The 24,721-nt window shown below is 37.1% G+C and overlaps 1 protein-coding gene and 1 long non-coding RNA gene across 5 annotated transcripts in view; one reads left to right on the top strand and one right to left on the bottom strand.

Annotated features, from left to right (window-relative positions):
* Positions 1-6,817: 6,817 nt before the first annotated feature.
* On the bottom strand, positions 6,818-22,697 carry cldn19 (claudin 19). Of its 2 annotated transcripts, none has more exons than XM_073876371.1 (5): positions 22,069-22,697; positions 12,847-13,011; positions 11,878-11,959; positions 10,531-10,680; positions 6,818-8,123 (listed from the first exon to the last, which is right to left on the bottom strand). In XM_073876371.1, the coding sequence occupies exons 1-5, from the start codon at positions 22,289-22,291 to the stop codon at positions 8,087-8,089; spliced, it is 657 nt and encodes a 218-aa protein (XP_073732472.1). In that variant the 5' UTR covers positions 22,292-22,697; the 3' UTR covers positions 6,818-8,086. The 2 variants fall into 2 exon arrangements, with proteins under 2 accessions (XP_073732472.1, XP_073732471.1); XM_073876370.1 differs by having other exon boundaries at positions 6,818-7,730.
* Positions 8,586-24,721, top strand: part of LOC129427413 (uncharacterized) — a 38,347-nt gene continuing 22,211 nt past the window's right edge. For all 3 annotated transcript variants that reach the window (XR_012373303.1, XR_012373302.1, XR_008638616.2), the window contains exon 1: positions 8,586-8,804. This is a non-coding gene — a long non-coding RNA (uncharacterized lncRNA). The remainder of the gene's footprint in view (positions 8,805-24,721) is intronic.

Genomic DNA, 24,721 nt, shown 5'->3' with positions numbered 1-24,721 from the left:
GTCATAGTCTTTTGACTAAAATTTAATTAAGTTTTAGTCATATTTTTGTCATCTGAATTGATTTAGTTTTAGTCTAATTTTATTCAACTAAATGCCATGAGATTTTAATCTAGAAATCTACATTCAATTTAATTTAAACCCATTTAATTTTAGTCTAGTGTCATTGTGTACTTGAATGTGCTATGCTGAAAAATATATAGCCTAACTTTGTGATATAAATATATGGTAACACTTTACAATAAGGTTCATTAGTTAACATTAGTTAGCTACATTACTCAACATGAACTAATAATGAACTGCGCTATGTTAATTATGTTAATTTCAACTATTACTAATACTTTATTAAAATCTTGTTAACATTACCAAATATTCTTATATAGGCCTATCCTACAAAAGATATAATTTTAATATTTAAAAAATTCCTGTTAACTAAAATTACACTAACAGAAATATGATAATGCATATTAAAAACGTGAAGTTGTTCATTTGAAAGATTAATTGTAAACACATGTAGTACGTAACACCACTATCTCACATTAAGTGCACTACATTTCTTCCGTCATTCATCCCTCTTTACAGTAAATACATTACAGCATACTTGATTAAATGTGAGGACAGTGAAATTGTACACTTATTATCAATCTTATAACGTACTTAAGTTACTCGGGCAATCAGTACAGGACCTCGCTGGTTTATTGTGGCTTATATAGTAAGTTATATCAAGTTATGTAACCAGCTCAGGTTAGCTGATACAGTAGCGTCAGAGTATATAAACATTTGTGCTTGCCTTTGAGTTGCGGGATGACCCTCCTGCAATCGCGCATCACGTTTGTTTTGATTGTAGCATCACATGTTTAACAAAGGGTCTCTTGACAGAAGCAAATGTGATATGCATCCATATGTTTGCTCTTTATCTCTTCTCTCAGACCAGACGCGAACTTTTCTCTACAGTTTATGACATACGCAGCACGCAGATGTCCCGCTACGGTGGCTCAACGCAAGCCATTCAGCGTTTGACATCAAAGTAGCGCGAGACCAGACTTCTCCATATGCATTTGATTCGCTCTCGCAGTACTTTGATTTCATACGTTTGCTCTGCGCAGCGCCAAATGAAGTCCCTCAGTTGTGTGTGTGCGTGTAACCTCGCGACCACAGATTCTATCCATCATCACCCTCTGACACTTTCGTCTTGTTTTTATTTGACGAATAAACAATGTAGCGAGTAACGTTAAGTGTCATTTCAAATGTAGTGGAGTAAAGAGTACAAATACCCAATCAAAAATGTAATTGAGTAGAGAGTAAAAGTTGCCTATATTTTTGATACTCAGTACAAGTACAAAGTAGCCAAAAAAATACTTAAGTACAGTAACAAAGTACATTTACTCGAGTACTTTACACCTCTGCATTTTCTCAACAAATGCGATTGAATATGCGGGATATTTATGCAATTTTATGCGATGAAATTGCAGGTACTTGCAAAAACTGCATGAACTTCCAAAAACTGTTTGCAGCTTTTACAGCTTTTCATTGATGTTCACGTCGCACAATTACGTCACTTCCTACCATTCCCATAACAACAGGGGACATAGCTCATGTGTGAAGTAAATGCAACATTTTTCCACTTTCTGCTAAGATATACATGACTTTATGTGGACTTTGGCTAATTATGCATTGGATCATGCGATCGCATTTTTCTGGAGTGACTGATTGTCCCTTATTCATACGACTTATTCAGTCCACCGCCATGTTGATTCAAAACAGGCTTCGTCCAAATACTCACACTTGTGGTCTTTGCACTTGACCACTTGACTACTTACATGACTTATTTCCTGTATTTGGCCCGTGTTCTAATGGGCGTGAAGATCCCAAGACTGCATGAAAAATTATTCACCCGATGGGACACTTAGCAAGTGTAAAAATGTCAATCAAGGTGGCAGCAATTTGCACCAAAACATATTCTGTTTTTATTTACTTTTAATTTATTTAAAATTATATAAAATTTTTAAGTGTTTCTCTTAATAAAATGAACACTTAAACACTCTGAAATAAAAACATTTGCTTAACCCTAAAGATGTTTTACCAAATACATAATGCAGTTTGCACTAATGAAATGTGCAACACTTTCCGTTTACAAGCAAAATATGTAATATTTATTTATTAACTTACAAATAAAAATTTCTATGACATCTCACATGATGCATGATGGGATACACTTATCCTTGAATACCGCTCCAAAGCGGTATTCGAGATGCGTTAAGGGCACTGCACTTTGCCAGTTTTAAGACATTGGACAGTCTTGGTCACTTACTTTCTGTTGTGTGAACACGCTTTCAAGTGGCCAAAACCACAAGTGTGGGTATTTGGACACAGTCAGCGACTATAAAAAAAGATGGACGTAGTGTCCGTGATGTCACCCATGGGTTTCTGACGATCTGAAGAGAGTCTTTGAAGCCAATAGTAGGCGGTGCCTGTCGCCATCTTGTCCAGGCTTCACCGCGCATCACTCGTGAACAGTGTTGGGAAAAGTTACTTTTAAAAGTAATGCATTACAATATTAAGTTGCTCCCCAAAAAAGTAACTAATTACGTAACTTAGTTACTTTTCATGGAAAGTAATGCTTACGTTACTTTTAAGTTACTTTTGCGTTACTTTTTCTTACTTGGTTTTGTAAGAAAGGCTTGATCTCTTTCTGGCCTTGCAGGTGTTTTTTATGATCGCAAAATGTGAAGCTCTGAACTACCATAAACTATTCCTGCTCAGGCGCACAGAGTGCGTAATTCTATGTTAATATGTTCAGTTTAATTCAGTGCATTATTTTATTTTTAAATTGAATCAAACTGAAAAGTAACTCGCATTACTTTTTCAAAAAAGTAACTCAAATATTAATGTGTACATTTATAAAGTAATGAGTTACTTTACTCGTTACTTCAGAAAAGTAAAATTATTACGTAATGCACGTTACTTGTAATGCGTTACCCCAACACTGCTCGTGAATATCCAAAAATTGGTAAAGAGGCGGGACGTGGGTGAAGCTGGGGTGGCTGGTTGCTGGAAACTACGCCCACCTAGCTTGACAGTAGTGACAGTTAGGGGGCGTGCACACCAACGCTTTTACGCCCGCGGCCGGCGCATGTTTTCAATTGTTTCCAATGGAAGCTCGGCGTTTTTCAAATAAGCCAGCAGCTAGCAGGTTTTTTCCGCGCTGAAAACCGGCGCTCGGCGGTTTTTCCGCGCTCGGCGCTGAGCGTCCAGAGTTGAAAGAGATTCAACTTTGGGAGAAAAGCTCCGCTCGTCAATGTCAGTTTTCACACGGCCGCCCAATCACAGTGGAGGAGGGGCGGGACATTACCACAGCAACCAACCGGCTCGCAGCACAGATACCAAAGCGCTCAGCTGAAGAAAGCTGGCACACAGCTGGCATTCGGCGTCCTCAAGGCGTTTTCAGCCGCGTTTAAAAGTTTTGGTGTGTCCAGCCCCTAATGGCTGTTCACCTGTCACTCAAGTGGCCACTCCCTTAATTATGCTGAACTTTAAGGGGGCGTGCACACCAACGCTTTTACGCCCGCAGCCGGCGCATGTTTTCAATTGATTCCAATGGAAGCTCTGCGTTTTTCAAATAAGCCAGCAGCTAGAGGTTTTGTTCCGCGCTGAAAACCGGCGCCCGGCAGCTTTTCCGCACTCAGCGCTGAGCGCCCAGAGTTGAAAATATTCAACTTTGGACTAAAAGCTCCGCTCATCAATGTCAGTTCTCACGCGGCCGTCCAATCACAGTGGAGGTGGGGCGGGACAAGTATCACAGCAACCAACCGTCTCACAGCTGACGTATCAGAGCCACCAAAGCGCTCAGCTAAAGAAAGCTGGCACTCAGCTGAAAAACAGCTGGCATTCGGCGTCCTCAAGGCGTTTTCAGCCGCATTTAAAAGGCTTATTATAATTTAAGTGGATGAGTTACAAAAAATTCACCCCTTCACAGTTTTGTTGAAGGGCTAAATTAGCTATACAGACCAAAAACTCTTTTTGTACCAGGCTGTAAACATAATTATTTCTGCTCTAAATTTGGGCATTTTAACATGGGGGTCTATGGGAATTTACTAGACCCTAGCAGGCAGTCGATGAATTGCAGTTTAAATCACTTCTGTATTGGCTTCATCAGAGAGATTGGAAGGTTGCCCCTCGATTCCAAACCGAGGCTGTGAGGAATGGATGTCCACATGATGAATTTTGTCGGTTTTGATGGCTGAATCAAAAGCCTTGGTTTGGAATCATCAAGGCGGCAAACTGAATTAGGCGTATAGTACTGGGAGTGCTCAATATCTGGTGCATCTAACTTCATAGCAAGCTCTATTGTTTGTACAAATCACAAATACTTTAACCAGACACTTACGCCCCCGCCCCACCAGAATAGTTTTAGAATAGTTGAGGTTTCACCCATTTTCTTCCCAACATCCATCATGTGCTGAAGTTACTCCCCCTTCTCTGCTTGTTGACATCGGCTCTCAAAATTATGAATCATCAGCTGTAATTAAACGTGCTGGATCAGCAACCCAACAACTCCTGCAGAAAGTTGTGAGAAATGAACACACATGTGCGCGCACATCTGCTGATCCAGATCTTGTGTCCTGCAGCGGTCAAGTGTGTATATGCTTCAGTTACAGCTGCTAATAGACCTCATGATAGCTTGATAAATGAGACTGACATCCAAACTGCAGTCTGCAGAATTACAATAATGACGGCAAGCTCGTCCAAAGAAAATAGACGCACCTCCGTTGCTATAATCGAGCAGCATCAGGGGTCCAGACGCTTGGTCAAGCACGTCATCCACGAGGAAGAAATCATCCAGGTGTAAAAGAGAGCTCTGAATCATGTTGAGATACCGAGATTTCTCGTCTGGCTGGAGTCTGATGGTTAACCCGGTTTTACATGGCCCAGCTCATTTGTGACTGCCAGTGAGTTTGAGTACTTGAATTTGCAGCTTTTCTTTTTTCTGTTTGGCCTTTCATTGTGTTTATTAGTGGTTCTCAAATTGGGGGGCGCGGTCAGTTTATGACATTTTATAAAATAAATTAATAAATTCTGTGTATAATTACACCTCAGAAAAATATGTTTTGTTTAATCCAAAGTCTAAGTTTGAGATTGTTTTATGTCATTCATTTTCTTAAGGGGGCGCAAAAGCAATGCACCCTACATAAGGGGTGACGCACGCTGAAAAGTTTGATAACCACTGGTGTATATTTGAAGAGTTTCGTTGCAAAACGAGATAAATCCATTTTTTTTTTACATTTTTGTGAAAACATGTTTATTATTATGTTATCATGTTATTATTTTGTTTTATGGTGCTACTTAGCTGTATTTTTTATGTTATGAAGGTTTAAATCAAAACAACTGCAGTTGAATTGAAATTAATTGGAATGCACAACCAAAAAACGAGATTTCTGAACAATTAAAAAAACGGTGGTTATCTCGTTTTGCAACGAAGCTCTTCATTTATAGGTAGACCGATGATTCGATTTTGCCGATTAATCAGCACCAATAGTTGATTGGTGGAACAATCGGCTATTGGCAAAAAATCCATGCCAATAGTTTTTCTGAGTCATACCATTATGAAGTAATAATTAATTTGTTGAATAGATGCTGCATTAGCAGAGAAGCAACAACACGAACCTAAGTTTGTCATCAAGGCTGACAGGAAAATAATATTAGTAGTACCTCAAACAGCTACACAAATATACTATCAGATAAATCCAACCCAAAATGTCATGATTATTACAACCGATTTGCATTTGTTTCTTTCCAGTTGTTACTTTTATCCATATTTTAAGTAAATAACAAGAGAAAGTGAACTATACGCAGCTGTCAGCTACATTAACATATCCAACATATCAAATCAAAAATCTGTTCTTTTTATCATCACTGCAATACATCTTTTTTTTTTTTTAGATTATCATTAAATGTTTAAACAAAAGCAAAGTACAAGTACAATAAAGCCCTAATCGGACGGGATTAGTTTTACAGGGGAAGATGGCGTAATGTAATTTTACCACAGGACGTCGGGTAATATAAATGGTCAAATCGGACGGGATTAGAAATCTCTGTTAAAACATTCAGAAGTGGGAGGGGTAACTCGTTGGCGCAGCGTGTCACCTCTCGTCTTCGTGTTTTGGAGGGGGTCTGAAATGACGGGAGGGGGCGTGTCGCCCAGATTTACTTCCCCGGTCTCCATTTCCCCCAGACATACGTTCGTCTCCCACACAAAAACATAATTTTATTCAAAAAATGTAAAATTCCGCAAAATTCCGCGTTAATACTAGATTCCGTGTTAATTAGCCAATTCCGTGATTCTGTCCGCAATTCCGTGATCGCGGAAATTTTTAAGTCACCGTAAAACTTGACTTGGTTTCTTGGCAACCTCCCGAGCACTTTGAAAAAGAAAGAAGTCCCGTTTTTAGACGCGACTGTGAACGGCCCCTTAAATGTTGACGTCAATAAACAAACAAATATGAAACTAAGTAAATACAAATAATCTTTCTGCACGCTGGAATATATTATGTTTTTGACAGCAGATACGTGACCCAGAGAGGGGGAGAGCGTGCCGCAAATGGCCCGCAGACCAGCAGTTTGAGACTATTGTGATAGAGAATTGGAAGTGGATGTATATGAATTAGGCCACTTATAGACATTTGCTCATAATTAAATCAATATGTTTTGTTATTTTTTTGTGAACCAGTGTTGGCTTAATGTTTTCACGTTTTTATTATCTATCTATCTTTGACAGCCATGGACATTAGGCAGTGACAGCAAGTTTAACACACATGAAATATACTTTTTGTATTGTTTATTTTATTTAAAACATAAACAGAAAGGTTGATACATCATGAGATGATACATACGTAAATATTAGGTAACATAACCGATGGAACATAAATCAATTTCTAATAACATCCTAGCAACTGGCCATTAGCTCTGCAATCACTTTAAACACAAGATTTGTGATACAGTGCCTTTCAATGCATGCTGAATACAATTCACCAAGACAAATCATCAGTGCACCAAAGAGTTCTGCTTCACATCTGGGTCTCTTTCTACTCGTTTCAAAGCAAAGTTTTCTATACATTTGATGAACAAAAATATGGAACGAGGATAAAAGATGATAATTGGATTTTACCACATGCAGGTGAAAGATTCATCTCACGTACGCCAGGGTAAAATAAGATTTTTTTTCTGACAAACTTCTATTAGCAAACTAAAAGACATTTGTAAGTAAAAACACAGTTATAGCTTAAAATATTACACTGCAAATGTTGAAGATTTGCATAATTATTTAAATGCATTATAATGTACCCTGAATCAATGCTTTACAGATGAGTGATATCGTTTTTCGGCAAGTATAACAAACTCCAACTTTAACACAAGAAATATTTGTCAAACACTATATAATAATACTGTTGTGGCTCACTGGACCTTATCAGTTTTGTCTTTTCTGAAGGTTATTTACTACAGTACACATGTTGCTGAAATGCTTTGCTTAATGAATCTCTTAACATTGTCTGTATTACAGAGAAGCATTTCAGCTGGCTGTCAGTTTTCTGACTAAATTTAACTTTTGCTTTTTTACCGAAAGAGAGTGTCTTGTCTGTTGCCAAAATCTAACAGCTTGTGACCCACGAAGTCGCCCAATCCCAAACTACAAGTACTGCTCCCCTTTGTCTGGTGGAGAACTTTTAACATTTGCTCTGCAATTTAAAAGAAAAACAAAACAGGTTTGAGTTAAAAAGTAGTCAGAGAAGCACTAAGAGGACATCCATCGTTTCAAACATCGTCGCTGACTTGGTAAGGGTGCGGACTTATGGGGTCACTCACAGACATGGGTCGAGTGTTTGGGTCAAGCACACAACAGATATTGGGTGACAATTTTTCAAACACATTTATTGGTCAAATGCTGAAAAACAGACAGATTTTAAGAACGTAGAGACATTTGTCCAATCATAGAGACAACAAGTGTCCAAATTTGGATTCTAGGTGGGAGTGAAGAACATAGATACAGAGGGCGGAGCTTGAACAGTCCTCGAGTAAAGGCAGGGAGGGTTGGTCAGTCAGGGAAACTAGTTTCACTCAACAACTCATCCCTGAATTAGAGAAAGAAGAAGACAGACAGACAGAGAAGAACATTAGAGGAACTTGGGACAATTCACAAGAGTTCTTGCTTCGTTCAGTGTTAATGTATCAAGTGATGCCACAAAGATGTTTGCGCTTGTTATAACGTGACATGGAAATGTTAGGAAAATGAAGAAAAGTGCACAGGCTTATTTTGATATTACATACTCCAAGTGATATCAGATGTTTTTGAAAGGAAACATGCAAAAGATGAGTCTTTAGTTATATATTTTCATGCATGAAAGGTGCACAGTTAGTAACATTTCAGCTGAATGAAGACGATTTTGGAGACAAGAGACGAATCTTTCATTGTCCACTTTTTTATCATTTTAATAAAGTCCTAAATAAGATGATGTTTTGTGTTCTTCTTCTGATGGGATGCATTTTGTTTAAAACCAGTTGGATGGTGTTAAAAAAACATGTTTACAGCTTGATATAAAAATATTTGTTTAATGTCAGCCAAGTTCATTTCCCACATTGGTCGATGGTTTTAAATAACTGTGGTTCTAAATGAATTCCTTTTATTCCAGTGGACGGTGGAAGTCTCGTAACTCGTGATCTACTCGAAGCGGCGTTAGTACGGCCACAACTGTCAGGAACACACAAATCTGGCAAACAGAGCTCCCACCATGCAGAACGGTCCAGCCAATCAGGTGAGCCATGACACATTTCTGACCTATAGGCTTTGTTCGAAATGGCATACTAGTTTACTACTGAATACTCGGCAGTATATACTTCTTTAATCGTGTGTGCAACAACAAACGCATGAAAGAGTTGCATGCTACATTGCTGTGATGCATGACCTCATCATTTTGGATGTTTTAGGTTTTCATTTTTACGAAATGTTTTGCAAAAATTCAGTCACCCTAGAAATGAAAATCAAAAGTGCATTGCATTGTGGGTAGGGATGCACCGATATATCGGCCTAAAATCGGTATTGGCAGATAAAAGCATTTTTCCCATGACGGACATCGGACAATTATTTAAAGTTGTAGAGTTGTGTAATAATGAAAAACAGAATTGCGGTTTGTAGGCTCGGCACTTTTAGAGTTTTGCGACAATTATTTGAAATAATCAAATATCAGTATCGGTAAATACGTAGCATTGCGTTCCTCGCTCTAAATTACTTGCGGGATTTAACTTTTTTTCATGCTAATGTTTCGCTTGAGTAGAAAATTTTCAACTTGCAGTGTTGGGGAAAGTTACTTTTAAAAGTAATGCATTACAATATTAAGTTACTCCCAGAAATAGTAACTAATTGTGTTACTTAGTTACTTTTCATGGAAAGTAATGCTTACGTTACTTTTTAGTTACTTTTGCGTTACTTTTTTTTGTCTAAGCTTGATCTCTTTCAGGACTTGCAGGTGTTTTTTATTACCGAAAAGTTCTGCATTCAAAAAAATCGAGCTCTGGCCTGCCATCTCAGTTTCGGACTCAAACTTTTCCCACACAGGCGTGTACGCATAGAGTGCATAATGTGACTATGTTCAGTTTAAATCAGTACATTATTTTTTTTAAATCAAATTAATCAAGTAACTTGCATTACTTTTTTAAAAAAGTAACTAAAATATTAATGTGTACATTTAAAAAGTAATGCGTTACTTGTTACTTCAGAAAAGTAATATTATTACGTAATGCACGTTACTTGTAATGTGTTACCCCCAACACTGTCAACTTGTCCAAAGACGTGTTTGAGGCGAATAGCGTCATTTGCATCGCCCACACGAGGTCCCATCTATTTGCACGCTTGCATTGAATCTACTTGCGCAAATCATAAAATTTGCATTTGGTGTGTACGCCCCATAAGTAATCAAACTTTTGCGCTGGTGCATTCCTAATTACGGGAAATATCTTTTCATGCAGTGTGCTCTGATGTATGCTGGACATTTTAGAAAATATAGTATGTCATGCAAACGTGCATATACTCCATTAATAGTAGTATGGAAGTATACAATTCCGAACATAGCCACATTACAGTCTTTTTTGCTTTTCAGTTTGATTATACAGTATCACAAAATCAAACCAAACAAAAAGGTCCAGTGTAAATGCTCTTTTATAACATCTTAGGGATGTCAGCTATTCTTTATACCCATTAAAGAGTCTCTATTAACACTTGGCATGTCAGGAAAGTTTCCACATTCTCTGTGAAGACTCACAAGCTTGTATCTCTCAAAAAGTATAAAACAAATGGCATTGTAAGTGTAAGTATTTCTTCATGTAATAGTTTAGTTGTTTTTGTGTATATGTTTGCCCTGGGTAATCGGTCGGTGCGTGTGAGGTGTACTCATGGTGGGATGAACTCTGTCTCTCGTGCCTGTTGTTCTTTAAAGTTAAATTCTCCACATCGGCGGTGCTGTTATTGTTTTTGTTTACACGTACTCCCTGGCTGTAGAGGGCTGAGATTGCCGGTAGAACTGTTGTCCTCTTCTGTCCTCATTCATGCAGGAACAACAGAGGAACGAACCGCCCAACATCGTCAAGATGGCTGCCGCCCACCCTACAAACAGGGCGGGGCCAAACTCATATCTGAAAGAAAGAGGCCACACCTTCTTTAGTGAATGTTTGAAAAACATGTTCAGATTTCTTCCTAAATGACTAAAAAGTTGTCTGAAATAGTTTTTGTTTGGAAGAATTAAAGGATTAACTTCAACTTCTGATGATTTTTTTCACCCCCATGTCATCCAAGATGTTTATGTCTTGCCTGGACAGGGATCAGCGTTTCAAAAAGTGCATCTATTTATCATAAAAAATAATAATCCATATGACTCTCATTGTTTTATAGTTGTCATAATCGTTGTGATGAAACACACAGACAAGACATGAAAGATTCAATTTAATTTCACGTCTTTTTTATGTGAATCTGGAGCTGTTATTGACTGTTTACATTACATACGTGCCCTATAGTCACTAAAAACCTGAAAATATTAATTTTTTTAGTACAAACCCATTGTTTCACTTCAGCAGACATTTATTATTTTTTGCCTGTGGTAAAATCCAATTATCATCTTTGTTCCTTACATTTATTAACCTACTGGAGTCATATAGATTACTTTTATAATGGATGGATGCACTTTTGGAGCTTCATCGGGGTTCAATGTATTTATAAAGCAATATATAATAACTCTGATTGTGTTTGGCTGAGGAACGAAATGCATAAATATCTTGGGTGGCATGAGGAAGAGGAAATAATTGTGAATTGTCATTTTTGGGGTGAGGTTATCCTTAAACATTTTTTGTTAACATCAAAATTATGCAAATTGAACATTAAGCGCACTTAAGTTCTCATAACCATAATGTGTTCATGCATTTGAGTTTACCTTATCACAATAATAATGCAATACAGTTATTTGAATCTGTGAAAGGTAATATGATGAATACTACCATGATGACGAAATACCTTTTCATTGCATAAGGTATAAGAACTGGTAGTTTGTAATTTCCAAAATATTTCATTTCTTTTGGTTTTAGGGTTACTATCATCTGGACATGGTCAACAGATTTCATAAGATTTACTTTCTGATGTTCACAAGAGAAGCTGATCACATTGTAGTAACTTGATACTGATTCACTGATCAATCATTTTTGCAGCAATCTTATTGTAGTTAAAATGCTACCTGCTTTTCACCAGTGGCATCTGATTGACTTTCAGTATAATAAACAAGGGTGAAGTTGGTGATGTTTAATGTGAGAAAATTAAATGTTGGCATCCGTTAATGATCATATCTGGCATTAAGTGGTGTATTTGGGTCGAAGAAGTGGTAGGAGACCTGCGCGGCGTACCAGGACACAGCCACCACCGTGCACAAACCTGAGAAATGATAAAAACATGGCCTGGTATAAACCTAGTTTGTGTACATTCATCATTCACCAAAAAAAAAACATGTAAGCAAAATAGCCATCTCCTGTTTACTCCAGCATGTTTAACTCTTTACCAGCCATTGATGAGCTATCTCATCAATTAAGAAAAAACATTTGCCCCAAAACCTGTCCCTGATGAGGTTTTATGTTAATCTGTAATATTGCAATTATCCACTAGATGGCGGTATCCACTTACCCAATTTATGAAAAAACTGAAGCCAAAAAGTTATTTACTAATTTTAAACTCTGTGTATGTTTTGATAATCGTTCTGAATCTGATCTCTAACAAAATTCTTTCACAAAAATGCAATTATTTCAGCTTTTTGCAAAAAAATATATTTTTAAAGAAAAATACCCATATTTAAGAGTTTATAAGCAGAGAAAAAATATAAATAAGATGAAACGGTTTCTCCCATTTTGTTTGTTTGTTTATTGTTTGTTTGTATATGTTTAGAAGAAAATTTTCCTGGGAGGAATTTTGTGAAACTTTTGTGAAAATCACAAGAAGGTAAATGGGTCAGAAGAGATACTTTGGCCGACACAAGAATGTGGAGTAATGAAAGAATCTGGATTGTATTTACCAAAACTAATTTACACTAACTGATTTACAGTGCTGACATCAAGCGAGTAACCTGGATAACAAAATACACTTATTCTTAGCTCGGTGACACTAATCGAAAGAAATGACATCAGTAGTGATTTTGTTTTTGTGTTTACTTCTCCACAGTAAGAACTATGTACCAGGACAGAATATACCTAACAGTCACTTTTTTCTATATACAACACAGAATTGTATTAGTAAGTTTTAAGTGTTTATAAACTGGTCAAGAGTCTCACCTGAGAGCAGAAATAGGGTTCCACCAGAGATGGCGATCTTGCTCTTAGTAGATGGGTTGTTGTCACCCACTTTAGTACACTTCATTCCCACGACGCTCACAATGATGGCGATAAATCCCATCAGCACCGAGATCACCATCAGGGCTCGACATGTCTGAATGTGGACTGAGAAAAACACATGTGATAGTGCTGGTAGTTTGATAGTTTATTCACCTTATTTATTTTTTCAGACGTTTGCTTTTGACTTACCAAATAGTAAAAACTAAAAGTCAAAACATAACTCTACAATCAAAGTCCTGATCATATTCTAGCCCCAATTTTTTTACATTTTAGAATGACTCAATCAGAGGTGTCATGTCCATTCAAACTGAGATTTTTGAGCCAAGTGGATTTTGCATGCAACCTCAAAATCAATGAACTCATCTTTTCATGTGTTACTTTGTTTTATAGGCAAAAAATGACCAGTTCTTTACTTTACTCTGAGATTTTATGCTGTTTTAATCAGGTGCTTCATTCTAGACACAAGTTACTTATTATACAGAGCTGGTGCCATCATTGTGCACACTTTCAAAACGCAACAGTTACCGCATTGTTCAGTTTACCCTACTTGATGTTTCAAAGTCCATTTTTGTAATGTTTATATCTAGATTCACCACTAGAGGGGGTGCAGAATCACATTCATGTGCTCTGACTCTGAGGTCAAAGATATGATGCAAAAATAAAATTAGATCATCTATTAATTTTATATTTATGTTTTATAGGCTAGTTTTAAGTTTTAAGTTGCATGGTTTTGATGCAATTAAATTAAAATGGGAAAATAAACGAAAAATTACAGCATTACATTAGGATCTACTTATGTATTACTCATCAAAAGTTTATTTTTTTTGTTGTTGCAGTGTTGATCATTACAGCCAATTATAGACGTGACAGATAAGTGCATTAAAAGTTATAGCAATTAAATTAATTCATAAATGCTTCTTACCTTTTTTGTCTGTGTAGTTTATGAGAATATGGCCTATTAAAATGTTTTAATGTATATTAATGGACGTTAATAATAATAAAGTGTGCACAATGCTTTAATGGTAGTCAAAGAGAAAGTTCATGCTAAAACAACAATTTTGTCATCATTTAATCACCCTCAAGTTGTTTCAGACCTCTATAAATTTATTTGTTGATGAACACAAAGGAAGATATTTTGAGCAATGTTTGTAACTACATTGTTTTTGACCACTATTGATTTCCATAGTACTTTTTCCCTACTATGGAAGTCAGTGGTGCACCTGCTTCCTGTATGATTACAAATATATTCTTTTGGTGAGCTGGACAAGAAATGTATACAGGTTTGTAACAACTTGAGGTTGAGTAAATAATGACATGATTTTTGTTTGTAGGGGTAACTATCCCTTTAAGCACGTTTCCATTTTAAAGGGGCATTCCACTTTCCCCGAAAATATGCTAATTTTCCAGCTCCACTAGAGTCAAACATTAGATTTTTATCGTTTTGGAATCCATTCAGCTGATCTTTAGGTCTGGCGTTAGCACTTTTAGCATAGCTTAGCATAATCCATTGAATCTGATTAGACCATTAGCATCACGCTCAAAAATAACCAAAGAGTTTCGATATTTTTCCTATTTAAAACTTGACTCTTCTGTAGTTACATTGTGTACTAAGACAGACAGAAAATTAAAGGTTGTGATTTTCTAGGCAGATATGCCTAGGACTATACTCTCATTCGGGCGTAATAGCCAGTGACTTTGTTGGTGTAACATGGCTGCAGCAGGCGTAGTGATATTACGCACTGCCTGAAAATAGTCCCCTGCCATTGAAAGTAACAGGGGACTATTTTCGGGCGCCGAAACATCACTACGCCTGCTGCAGCCATGCCACACCAGCAAAGTCACTGATTACTACGCCAGAATGAAAGCACAGTCCCAGTCATATCTGCCTAGAACATCGCAACGTTCAATTCTCTTTGGTTATTTGGATTGTGCTAAGCTATGCCAAAAGTGCCAGCACCAGACCCAGAGACCAGCCGAATGAACTCCAAAACGACAAAACTCAAATGTCCAACTCCAGTGGAGCTGGAAAATGTTTCAAAAAAAGTGGAATGTCCCTTTAAATGGATAGTTCACCAAAACACAAAAGAAGATATTTCGATAAATGATGGTAAACAGTAGGGCTGTCACTTTTTGTTCGAAAATCGATTGCACAATCAATCGGACCAACCAAAAATAGTTTCAAAAACGAAAATATGGAATCGATTTTGACCAAATATGTACACTATTAATTTTAAAAGAATTAAACAATTTAAAAATATAGATGTAACAAAACTCACAAAGAAGCAGAAAAAGAAAATAAAGAATTCCGAAAGTGCAGTAGGCGTTGCGAAAGCTAAAAAAATACCCAGCAATTTTACGCGCCTATAGTTTCACGGTTTCAATCGACGCATCTAGTTTTTTGCAAAGAAAATGGAGGACAACAGCAATAAACCTGTGCAACACGAGAGAGCATCGAAAGCGACCTTACAGGAGATGATGAGTTATAAAAAGGAGCCACCAATGCCAGCTGACAGCGACCCTCTTTTGTGGTGGTATACCCCCACCTTGCGCAGCTGTCAACGAAATACCTGAGTTTTCCTGGTCGGAGTGCGTCTTCTCAACAGCTGGACATATAGTGAATAAAAAACGCTCTGCGAAACCCCAAAAATGTTAATCGACTTCCTGTTGAATAATTTGTAATGGGCCTATAGCCTTTTTGCGCATTTCATTATTGCCTGCACTGTAAAACCTAAAAGTCAACTCAACTCAAACCATCTAAGTAAACAGGTTGCATTAGTTGTAAAACACATACACCCGAGTACTGTGAACCCAAACAAATTGAGTCATATGCAGTTATGCACTTATATTTAAGTTCACACAACTTAAATATAAGTGCATATTGCACATGACTCAAGTTCACAGTACTTAAACTCATGTGTTTTAAAACTTAAATGGTCTAATGAACTGGTTTACTTAAATGGTTTGAGTTAAGTCAACCCCCAGGTTCCACAGTGTGGTGCCGCCTAGCCTAAGTGTTGGTTACGTTTAATAAAAACTGTTCTCAACTTCAAGTAAGTCCATTTAAAGATTCATTTTTTAACAGTTGTTTGAAATCGATTAAATCATTATTTAAAATAATTTAAGATTTTTTAATTGCCTAAATCATAAATGCAGCCGGTTTGAAGCCTGCAGTAATGTTTTTGTTTATGTTATGGCAGCAGTCCACTTTGCATATATTTTTTTGAGAATGTTGCACTCCTGTTGCTGTTTGTTATTCTACACAAAGTTTAATGCCAATAAATAAGAAATATTGCTGACTTGTGCATTTCCAGCGCTCTCTTTACGTTCGTCCGTTATGTGGTTTTGAAAATGGAAATGTCTTTTTTTAGACATGGACATTTTTTCACAAAAGTGACAGCGCTAGTAAGCAGTTGATGGTAAGACTGACTTCCATAGCATTTGTTTTTCCTGCTAAGGAAGTCAGTGGGTACCATCATCATTTATCAAAATATTCTTTTGTGTTTTACAGAAGAAACTCATACAGATTTAAAACAACATGAGGGTGAGTAAATGATGACAGAATTCTTGGGTGAACTATCCCTTTAATTTTGTTTTCCCTTTTATGATAGTTGACACAAACTGTTTATTCTAGTTCTGTTTTTATGCTGATTTAAATACATTGACAGTATTAAAGTACTTAAATGAAAAATACTTACAACATTCAGTCGTAAGTATAACAGTCTCTTACAACATTATGCATGAACATTCTGTTGGTTATCTGTAGAATTTGTGAGACATTTGTACATGTTTCACACAGAAGCAATCACTGTGGTTTCATTTACAATGAAGAATTGTTTTCACTGCTTTTGTGAAGGCAACACACTAACATGCCAGCTGTACCATGCTCTGACGCTCTCAAAAGATCAACAGTAGCTTGAATTCACAGAGACCACCAACTTTCTCGAACTATCCACGCACTTTTTGTGCACCTCCATTTTCTACTTCTCTTCAAACACTAAAGTACAATCCAGTGTTTCAACCAGAGCTTTGTAACTGTTATGCATCAAACATGATACGAAGCCATAAAATATGCTCAACAACATATCAAAGAAAGTCAGAACCAAAGAGAGATTATCTAATAACTTTTGATGTATTATTTATGTGTGATGGGGTCGTCTTTGAAATATGAGTTTAACAGCTTTATAAGAGAGGTCTTATTTTCTTGTCTTTCATCCTTGTTTTGCTTCATTTCTTGATTTATAAGGAGGGAACCTAGAAGCCCTTACGGAGGTCCACCGTGATCTCTGGGTCATGAGTGAATGAGAGTAGTTAGATTCAGGGTGAAGGGGAGGGCGGGTGTCCACCCACAGTCCTTTACCCAGAGCAAAGGTTGGCACTGCCTGGCACGATGGCAGAGAAAGCAAGCGCGTACACGGTGGTGGATGAGATTTTCAAGCAAAGCTGCATGTGAGGATCAGGCATTGTCTATTGTTTGCACGCTTGTGGGATGTTTTGCACGTCACTGAAAACATCGCTCAATGCATTCCTCAAACAAATGAGTTGTTTATGACGTCATTATCATTTCTGACGCCCTCAGTGATTTTTGGAGGAATCTGAAACTCATACATAATAGGTTCAAATAAGTGCAAGTCAAGGGTCCGTTCATATTTTTAACACTGTTGGCATTAATATTTATTTTTCAGTGTTAAATATATATATATATATTTCTTCATTTTTTTCTGTTTTCAAAACACACATGTGACGTTAAAGTGTCATAATCTAATAAAGAGATGAGAAGCATCAAAGTTTGATTTCAATTTTTGACATGAACTTACTCAGTCAATATTAAAGATATCAAGGGTATATTTGCACCGAATGTTCTTTACATTATGATGAGTTTATGTCGAAACACAAACAGGGGTAACCGATATTAAGTTGTCATATTTGATCTCCATTTTTTCTCTTTTAGCCAGTCTTTGAGAAGTTTTAATGCCCATTTTGTATTTTTGGGTGTGTTGGCTTCGTAGCTGTCATGCTCTATTTTGTCAAGTTCAAGTTTTCCGTACATGTTAAAATTAATGTCAAAATTTTCCATTCTTAATTGTGGTTGTCCAGTGTTTGTCACAAGATGGCGCCAAACAGTAATCTTTAATGGTCTTTATTGGCGCGGAGCGATTTTACTCGTACAAGTAGTACCGGCTATGCGTTATTACTTTGGAGCGGTTATTATTTGAAAAGAATGAACCTGCAAATGTCTCAACTGACCAATCAGAATCAAGCATGCCAGAGAGCTGTGTAATAAAATTTCTTATAGGATTTACATACAGTTATATTATTATGATTTCTATATTTTTAGTATAATTTGGATTATGTTTTTATCTCTTATTTAAGCAAATACAGTATTACTGTGTTGTTTTATACATGCATTTAACTGTGCTGGCGTGTTTCAGACGTCATATTTTTCATAGTAATGATGTCTTATCTTATATATCCTGTGCTTGGACAGCATAATCTAATAACAGTTATTCAACAAAAGACATCAGAACCACTGCATAAATGGCAAACAATGCAAGCTTGTAGGAGGCCGTCTGTACATACATAAGCCCAGAACATTGCTGTCACTATCTGAGCAGATGACCTAAGGCTGAGGAGGGTGGAGGACAGTGGAATCAGATGGTACTGTCACCCTTTGTGGGCCGAGGGTTACAGATTCCTCCATGTGCACTACGGTTCACTGAGAGCGCTCTTTGTACGAGCTCTGGATGCGTGTGATGGACGAAAAGCCAAATCGTACTCCGTAAAAGCTTGTTGCAAAGTTTCTTTGAATAAATCTATCTTAAATCTGTTGTGTAGAGTCAGAGAGGATTCTGTTGAACTTGACTTTTAGTGCTCAACTGGGAAGCTCTGTCAAAGTAATTAAGTACAGTTGGGAACTAGAGAGAGACACATGGGTGTAAATGTCTGTGGATCAATATTTTGCATTGTGCACTCTCAGAATAAAAGGTACAAAGCTGTCACTGCGGTACCCTTTCAAAAAGTACACCTTTGTACTGATAGGGCACGGGTGGGCATGTCTGGTCCTGGCGGGCCACTGTCCTGCAAAGTGCAGCTTCAATCCTAACCAAACACACCTGAAAAATCTGATCTAAGGCTGCAGGATGACTTGGAAATTGCATTCAGGTGTGTGATTCTCACGAAATTCGACTAATGAGGTGTCCTAAAACATTTTGATAAAAAAAGTAAATGCTATCAAAATAAGAAGCATACAGTTACAAACATCACGATTTCAAATAACATCATACAAACCAATTTAGTTGTTTTTTCCACATTTAAGGGGAAAATTCTCATTACCGCAACGTGTCCATGACTCGATTTGGGTTCTTTGACATGGAAATATTTATAATAAAAAAATCTAAAAAATAAAAAGCTTCAGTGCGTATTATACTATAAACATTTACAATAAAGAAACATGTGGTATTTGGTGATCATTGATAAATGTAGAGACAATAATAAGGAATATAAATGTGTCTAAGACCAATTTTCCTCATCCTCCGCAACAATTTTCAATCATTGTTTAAGCCCTCAAGAAACTAAAATTTAAAAAAAATTGTTGTAAGGGACATAATTGACTGTGACACTCAAGATGGCTACCAGGTAAGCAGTTCTTATTTTTTCTCTCCAGATAAAAGTTTACATTTTGTTTGTCATAGTACCCAGACAACTTTTTAGTTCTCATTACCGAAACATGAGTTTGTAAATACATATATTTAATGTAATATCATGTTGTGGTAATGATCATTTTTGATAATGATAATCTAAAATATTTTAAATAATTCTATAGGAAATATTTTTTAAATCCTCTAAAAATAATGGTTAAAGTAAGTTTAGATCTTAATCTTATATGTGCAAAAAAAAATTGGCTTCAAGGGCTTTTAAAAAAAAATCTAATGCTGGACACCTTCAAAATCTGGATTTCGTGAGAATCACCCAGGTGTTTTTGATTAGGGTTGGAGCTTAACCCTGCAGGACAGTGGCCCTCCAGGACCATGAATCCCTTGTGAAAATTAACCATGGTTTTATTGTGGTAATAGTGTAGTAACCATGTTTTTTGTGTGTGTGTGTGTATTGATGCTATCAGCAAAACCATGGTTTTACTACACTAACCATAGTTTAACTTTGGTTTTTGAAAAACATGGTTGTCAAAATCATGGTTATATTTTTAACTGTAGCAAAACCATGGTTAATTTTTGTAAGGGATGCCCATATATATATATATGTGTGTGTGTTTCTGTAACTCAGTTGGTAGAACATTGCATTAGCAGTCCAAAGGTTATGGGTTTAAATCCCAGGGAACACACATACTGATAAAATGTGTACTTTGAATGCACTGTAAGTCACTTTGAATTAAAGGTGCAGTGTGTAATTTTTAGAATGATCTTTTGACAGAAATGCAAAATAATATACAAAACTATATTATCACTGGTGTATAAACACCTTTCATAATGAACCGTTATGTGTTTATTACCTTATAATGAGACCTTTTTATCTACATACAGCGAGGGTCCCCATACATGGAAGTCGCCATTTTGTGCTGCCATTTTTCTACAGAAGCCCTTAAAGGACAATTTTTTTACTAAGTTGTCTCTGACGATGACATGTTTGTCCGGTGGTGGCTACCGTAGCTTCTCTATGTGTTTCAAAAGCGAGGGGTGAGCTGTGGACTAAGCCGTTGGTTGCAATTCGCAACCTCACCACTAGATGTCGCTAAAATTTACACACTGCACCTTTAAAGCGTCTGGCAGATGCATGAAAGTAAAATGTAAATGTACAGTACCCAAATATATTGGGACCTTTTAAAAGGGTACCATAGCAGTGACAGCTTTTGCATCATTTTGAGTCACAGCACACACAAAATTAAAATTCTGTCATCATTTACTCAACCTCAAGTTGCTCCAAACCTGTATTATTCTCTCTGTTTTGCTAAAAACAAAAGAAGATTCTTTGAAGAATGTTTGTAACAAAGCAAATCTGGGGCACCATTGACTTCCACAGTAGGCAAAAGATACTATAGAAGTGAATGGTGCCCTTGATCAGTTTCAAAATATCTTTCTGTTCAGCAGAACAAAGAAATGTATACAGGTTTATAACAACTTAAGGGTTAAGTAAATGGTAACAGAAGTTAAATTTTTCCATAAACTATCCCTTTAAGAAGTTTCAAAAACGTTTGATGTTACTTTATTCCTCAGTTTAGATTCCGGGTCTAGCCACAGCAAGTTGTTTTTTCACAATTTATTGTTTATAATCGTATGCCTTTTTAGTTTTTAATGTTCACATATCTTAACCCAGATTGATTGATTTTATATTTGTCTTTAAATGCAGTCATGAAAGCTGTAAGCAAATATTTGCATATCTGATCTTTGCTAGAGTTGTGTGTTGTGTGCGGGGATGTGCATTCTGAACATTTCTCTAGTGTTTGTCTGAACACTGGCCTTTTATTCTCAACACAACTGCCATTCATCACCTCAACACAATACACTGTTATTAGAGATGATGCTGGATATAAAAACATCTTTTGAACACAGTCATATATTACTGTGACCTATAATACATTTGCTATTATGAAAACTTAACTGATGTTTACCATGCTTTTGTTTACGCCTGGAGTGTTGTAATATTTGACCGCAAATCGCCAACAGATGTGGATGTGATGCCAAAAACCCAATTAAACTAAAGGCACCATCATCAGTCACTAGTCATAATGTTAAGGATGTCGTCTTGAGGACAGAAATAGACCTGAAGTGACTGCGATTCGACGTAACAAGAAACCACAAAATTGACAGCGACTGGTGCTAAATGTTGATTAATCGTTGTGTAATGACATTCCAACAGTCTGATGCGCTCGGCGTCTCCACGAGGTTGGCGTCACATAAGACTTTAATTACAGTGTCATATTTTAATTTGATAGATTAAACCAGTTGATTAAATCCATATGTACACAGCAGCTCATGGATTCGATTGCATATTTTTGCCCCCAACTTCAAGCCAAAGAAAACTATTTTTTAATTTGAGTCATATATCAAACACTTTAATATGTTTCAAACGACACATTATTAGTATCGTAAGCACCATGCAATGGCTATTAAACCCGCAAGCGTTGTTTGTCTTCTATTGTTCGGTACTTACCATCCAGGGAAAGCAAGGAGTCAAAGATCTTGCACTGCACCTGGCCTGTACTTTGAGATGCGCAGGACATCCAGAGACCCTCGTACAAGCCCACAGCCATGATGATGGCGTCCCCGGCGTACGACGACTGCTTCCATTGTGGCAGCACCGTGGTGGAGATGATACCAATCCATCCACCTAAAGCAAGAAAGTAGCCGAGGAGCTGAAACCCAGAGTTGGCCATAATTGTTTTTTAAATGTTTGCTTTAGCGTGAAAGTTCTTCAATCAGGAAGCCAGTTCTTCAAAACCACCTGTTGCAATTCCCTGAAGAAGATGCGGTCCGAAGAAATCCTTTCAGAAATAATCTAAACAGTCTCTTGCTGTATCCTATTGTTGCTCACGGACACTTCAGGATCTTTCATTTGGAGGCTTCCCTTGATCCTCTCTTAAATTGAAGCAGTCCTTCTTGGTTTCTCAGAGTTGTATTTCTTCAGTATCCACCTCAGAGACCCCGGTCCGGAGGTTTCTGCAGGCTGTTATGATATAAATAAGGACTGCTTTACAGACTGCATAGCTGTTCACACACCAGTCCGTCTGGATGATGCTCGATGGGACAGAGCAGAGGGAAAGGGTGAAAAACGGAGAATAGTTTTGGGACAAAAAGCCTTGATATGCTGAATGAGGGTGGAGTTTCATCCTGTGATTGCCCTCCGATTGGTGCTTCGTTTGAGAGCGACGCCCACTGAAGGAGGGACTTATTAAGCCCAGATGTCACTTTTGGAGTTAACCTTGCAAAACTGGTATGTATGAAGCACCAAACAATTCTTCCTCTATATTTTTGATTCGCTGAAAGCTAAAACGACCGCATTAAATGTATCGCACTGTGTCAGCAATGTGGCATCTGCTGTGAAATGTTTTCCCTTATGCCGTGTTCCCAGATTGACCCTTTTGAAGATGCTGGATCGTCTTGGAAGGCACATAAATCTGTGCTCATCTGAAAGGAAGTGTCACCCTCACAAAAACAACTTTTACTTCTGCTGGAGATTTAGGGCTTGGACAGTGACAGCTTGAAGGATCTCCATGGAAACCTCCTCAGTTTAATCACTAAGTGAGGGTAACACAGCAGGTCTTACTGCACCGAATGAAGGCGCCTTTAGGATCTGATCCCAGAACAGGACCAACCTCAGTGAAACTAATGGCAAATTTATTACTATTTATGCAAATTAAGTTTATATTTACATACATTATCCTTTTGTCAGACACTTTTATTTTAACTCATTCCCTGCCATTTTTTTATTTTTGAAAAGTTGCACGCCATCATTTTTTTGTGATTTTCACAAAATGCCTTCCAGGAAATTTTTTTTCTAAAAATATATAAACATACAAATGAAAGAACAGACTCTCTCCTTTCAAACAAACAAACAAACAAAATAAATAAAAAAAAAGTTTCATCCTATCTATTGTTTTTCTCTGCTTATAAACTCTTAAATAGGGGTATTTTTCTTTAAAAATATTTTTTTAGCAAAACACTGAAATAATTGCATTTTTGTACAGGAATTTTATTAGAGATCAGATTCAGAACGGTTATCAAAACATACACAGAGTTTTAAATTAGTAAATAACGTTTTGGCTTCAGGTTTTTTTTCATAAATTGGGTAGTGGATAATTGCGGTATTGCAGATTAATATAAAAATTAATCAGGAACACTTTTTTTTTTGCAAATGTTTCTTCTTAATTGACGAGATAACTCGTCAATGGGGGGGAAAGGGTTAAGATGCGTTTTTATCAGCAACAGTTTTATATTTGGCCCTTGCAAAACTTACTCCCACAAACCTAGGGTGTATGTTAACAGTTTGCTATGTTGTTGATAACGTTTGGGCGACTTACAGAAAAGACTATAAACTGTAATCAACTTTTTTGCATCTGAAACATATTAGCTGTTTCGCAAGGCGGTTAACGGGGACTCTAAGTCATTTTTTCATTTACTTCATCTCGAGAGGTGAAGCAGTTCTGTGTTTTCCAAAACGTCTCATTAGGTTTTTCTTTGAAGCAACCTCTTGAAACAGGATTAGTCCTCACGGTCCATCCTAACGTAGAGTCAGGGGCCAAACACGCACTCTGAGGCCCAAGGGATTGGTGTTATTACAGGGAGAGGGGTTAATTAGCAATCCAACTTATTTTTTTGAAACAACAAGACCATTTTATTCATCCACACATCCACAATTTATCATTCAATACACAATGGACACAGAATGATGAATTCATAATCGGAGACTCCCTATCCAAAGCACCGAGCGTTGTAGGGTTGAGGTTTACATTTGAGTGCGTCTCACTGAACTCTGCAGCTTAGACGAATGCTTCACAAACATCTCATCAGCCCATCTCCCTGCATGGATTAAAATACCAGGCATCCATGCTTCACAAAACCCAGCATCCAGACAGGATCACGGGTCTGCATGGGGATAGATAAACAGACAGAAAGATACAGTAGACAGACAGACAGATACAATAGAATAGATAAATAGATGGACGGCTGGACAGACAGACAGACAGACAGACAGATAGATATAGTTTACAGACAGACAGATCGATACAGTAAACAGACAGACAGATACAGTACATAGATTAATGTATGGACGGCCGGACAGATAGATACAGTAAACAGACAGACAA

This window comes from Misgurnus anguillicaudatus, chromosome 14, assembly GCF_027580225.2.
Source record: "Misgurnus anguillicaudatus chromosome 14, ASM2758022v2, whole genome shotgun sequence".
NCBI lineage: Eukaryota > Metazoa > Chordata > Actinopteri > Cypriniformes > Cobitidae > Misgurnus > Misgurnus anguillicaudatus.
This window is presented reverse-complemented; position numbering and strand designations above follow the sequence as displayed.

Excerpts from the sequence above, each read along its gene's own strand:
- cldn19 (XM_073876370.1), bottom strand. The coding sequence starts at position 22,291 with ATGGCCAACTCTGGGTTTCAGCTCCTCGGCTACTTTCTTGCTTTAGGT. Across the intron at positions 13,012-22,068 it reads CTCCTTGCTTTCCCTGGATG|TCCACATTCAGACATGTCGA; the intron begins GTAAGTACCGAA and ends TGTTTTTCTCAG. Across the intron at positions 7,731-10,530 it reads CAGCCCTCTACAGCCAGGGA|AGCAAATGTTAAAAGTTCTC; the intron begins GTACGTGTAAAC and ends TTTAAATTGCAG.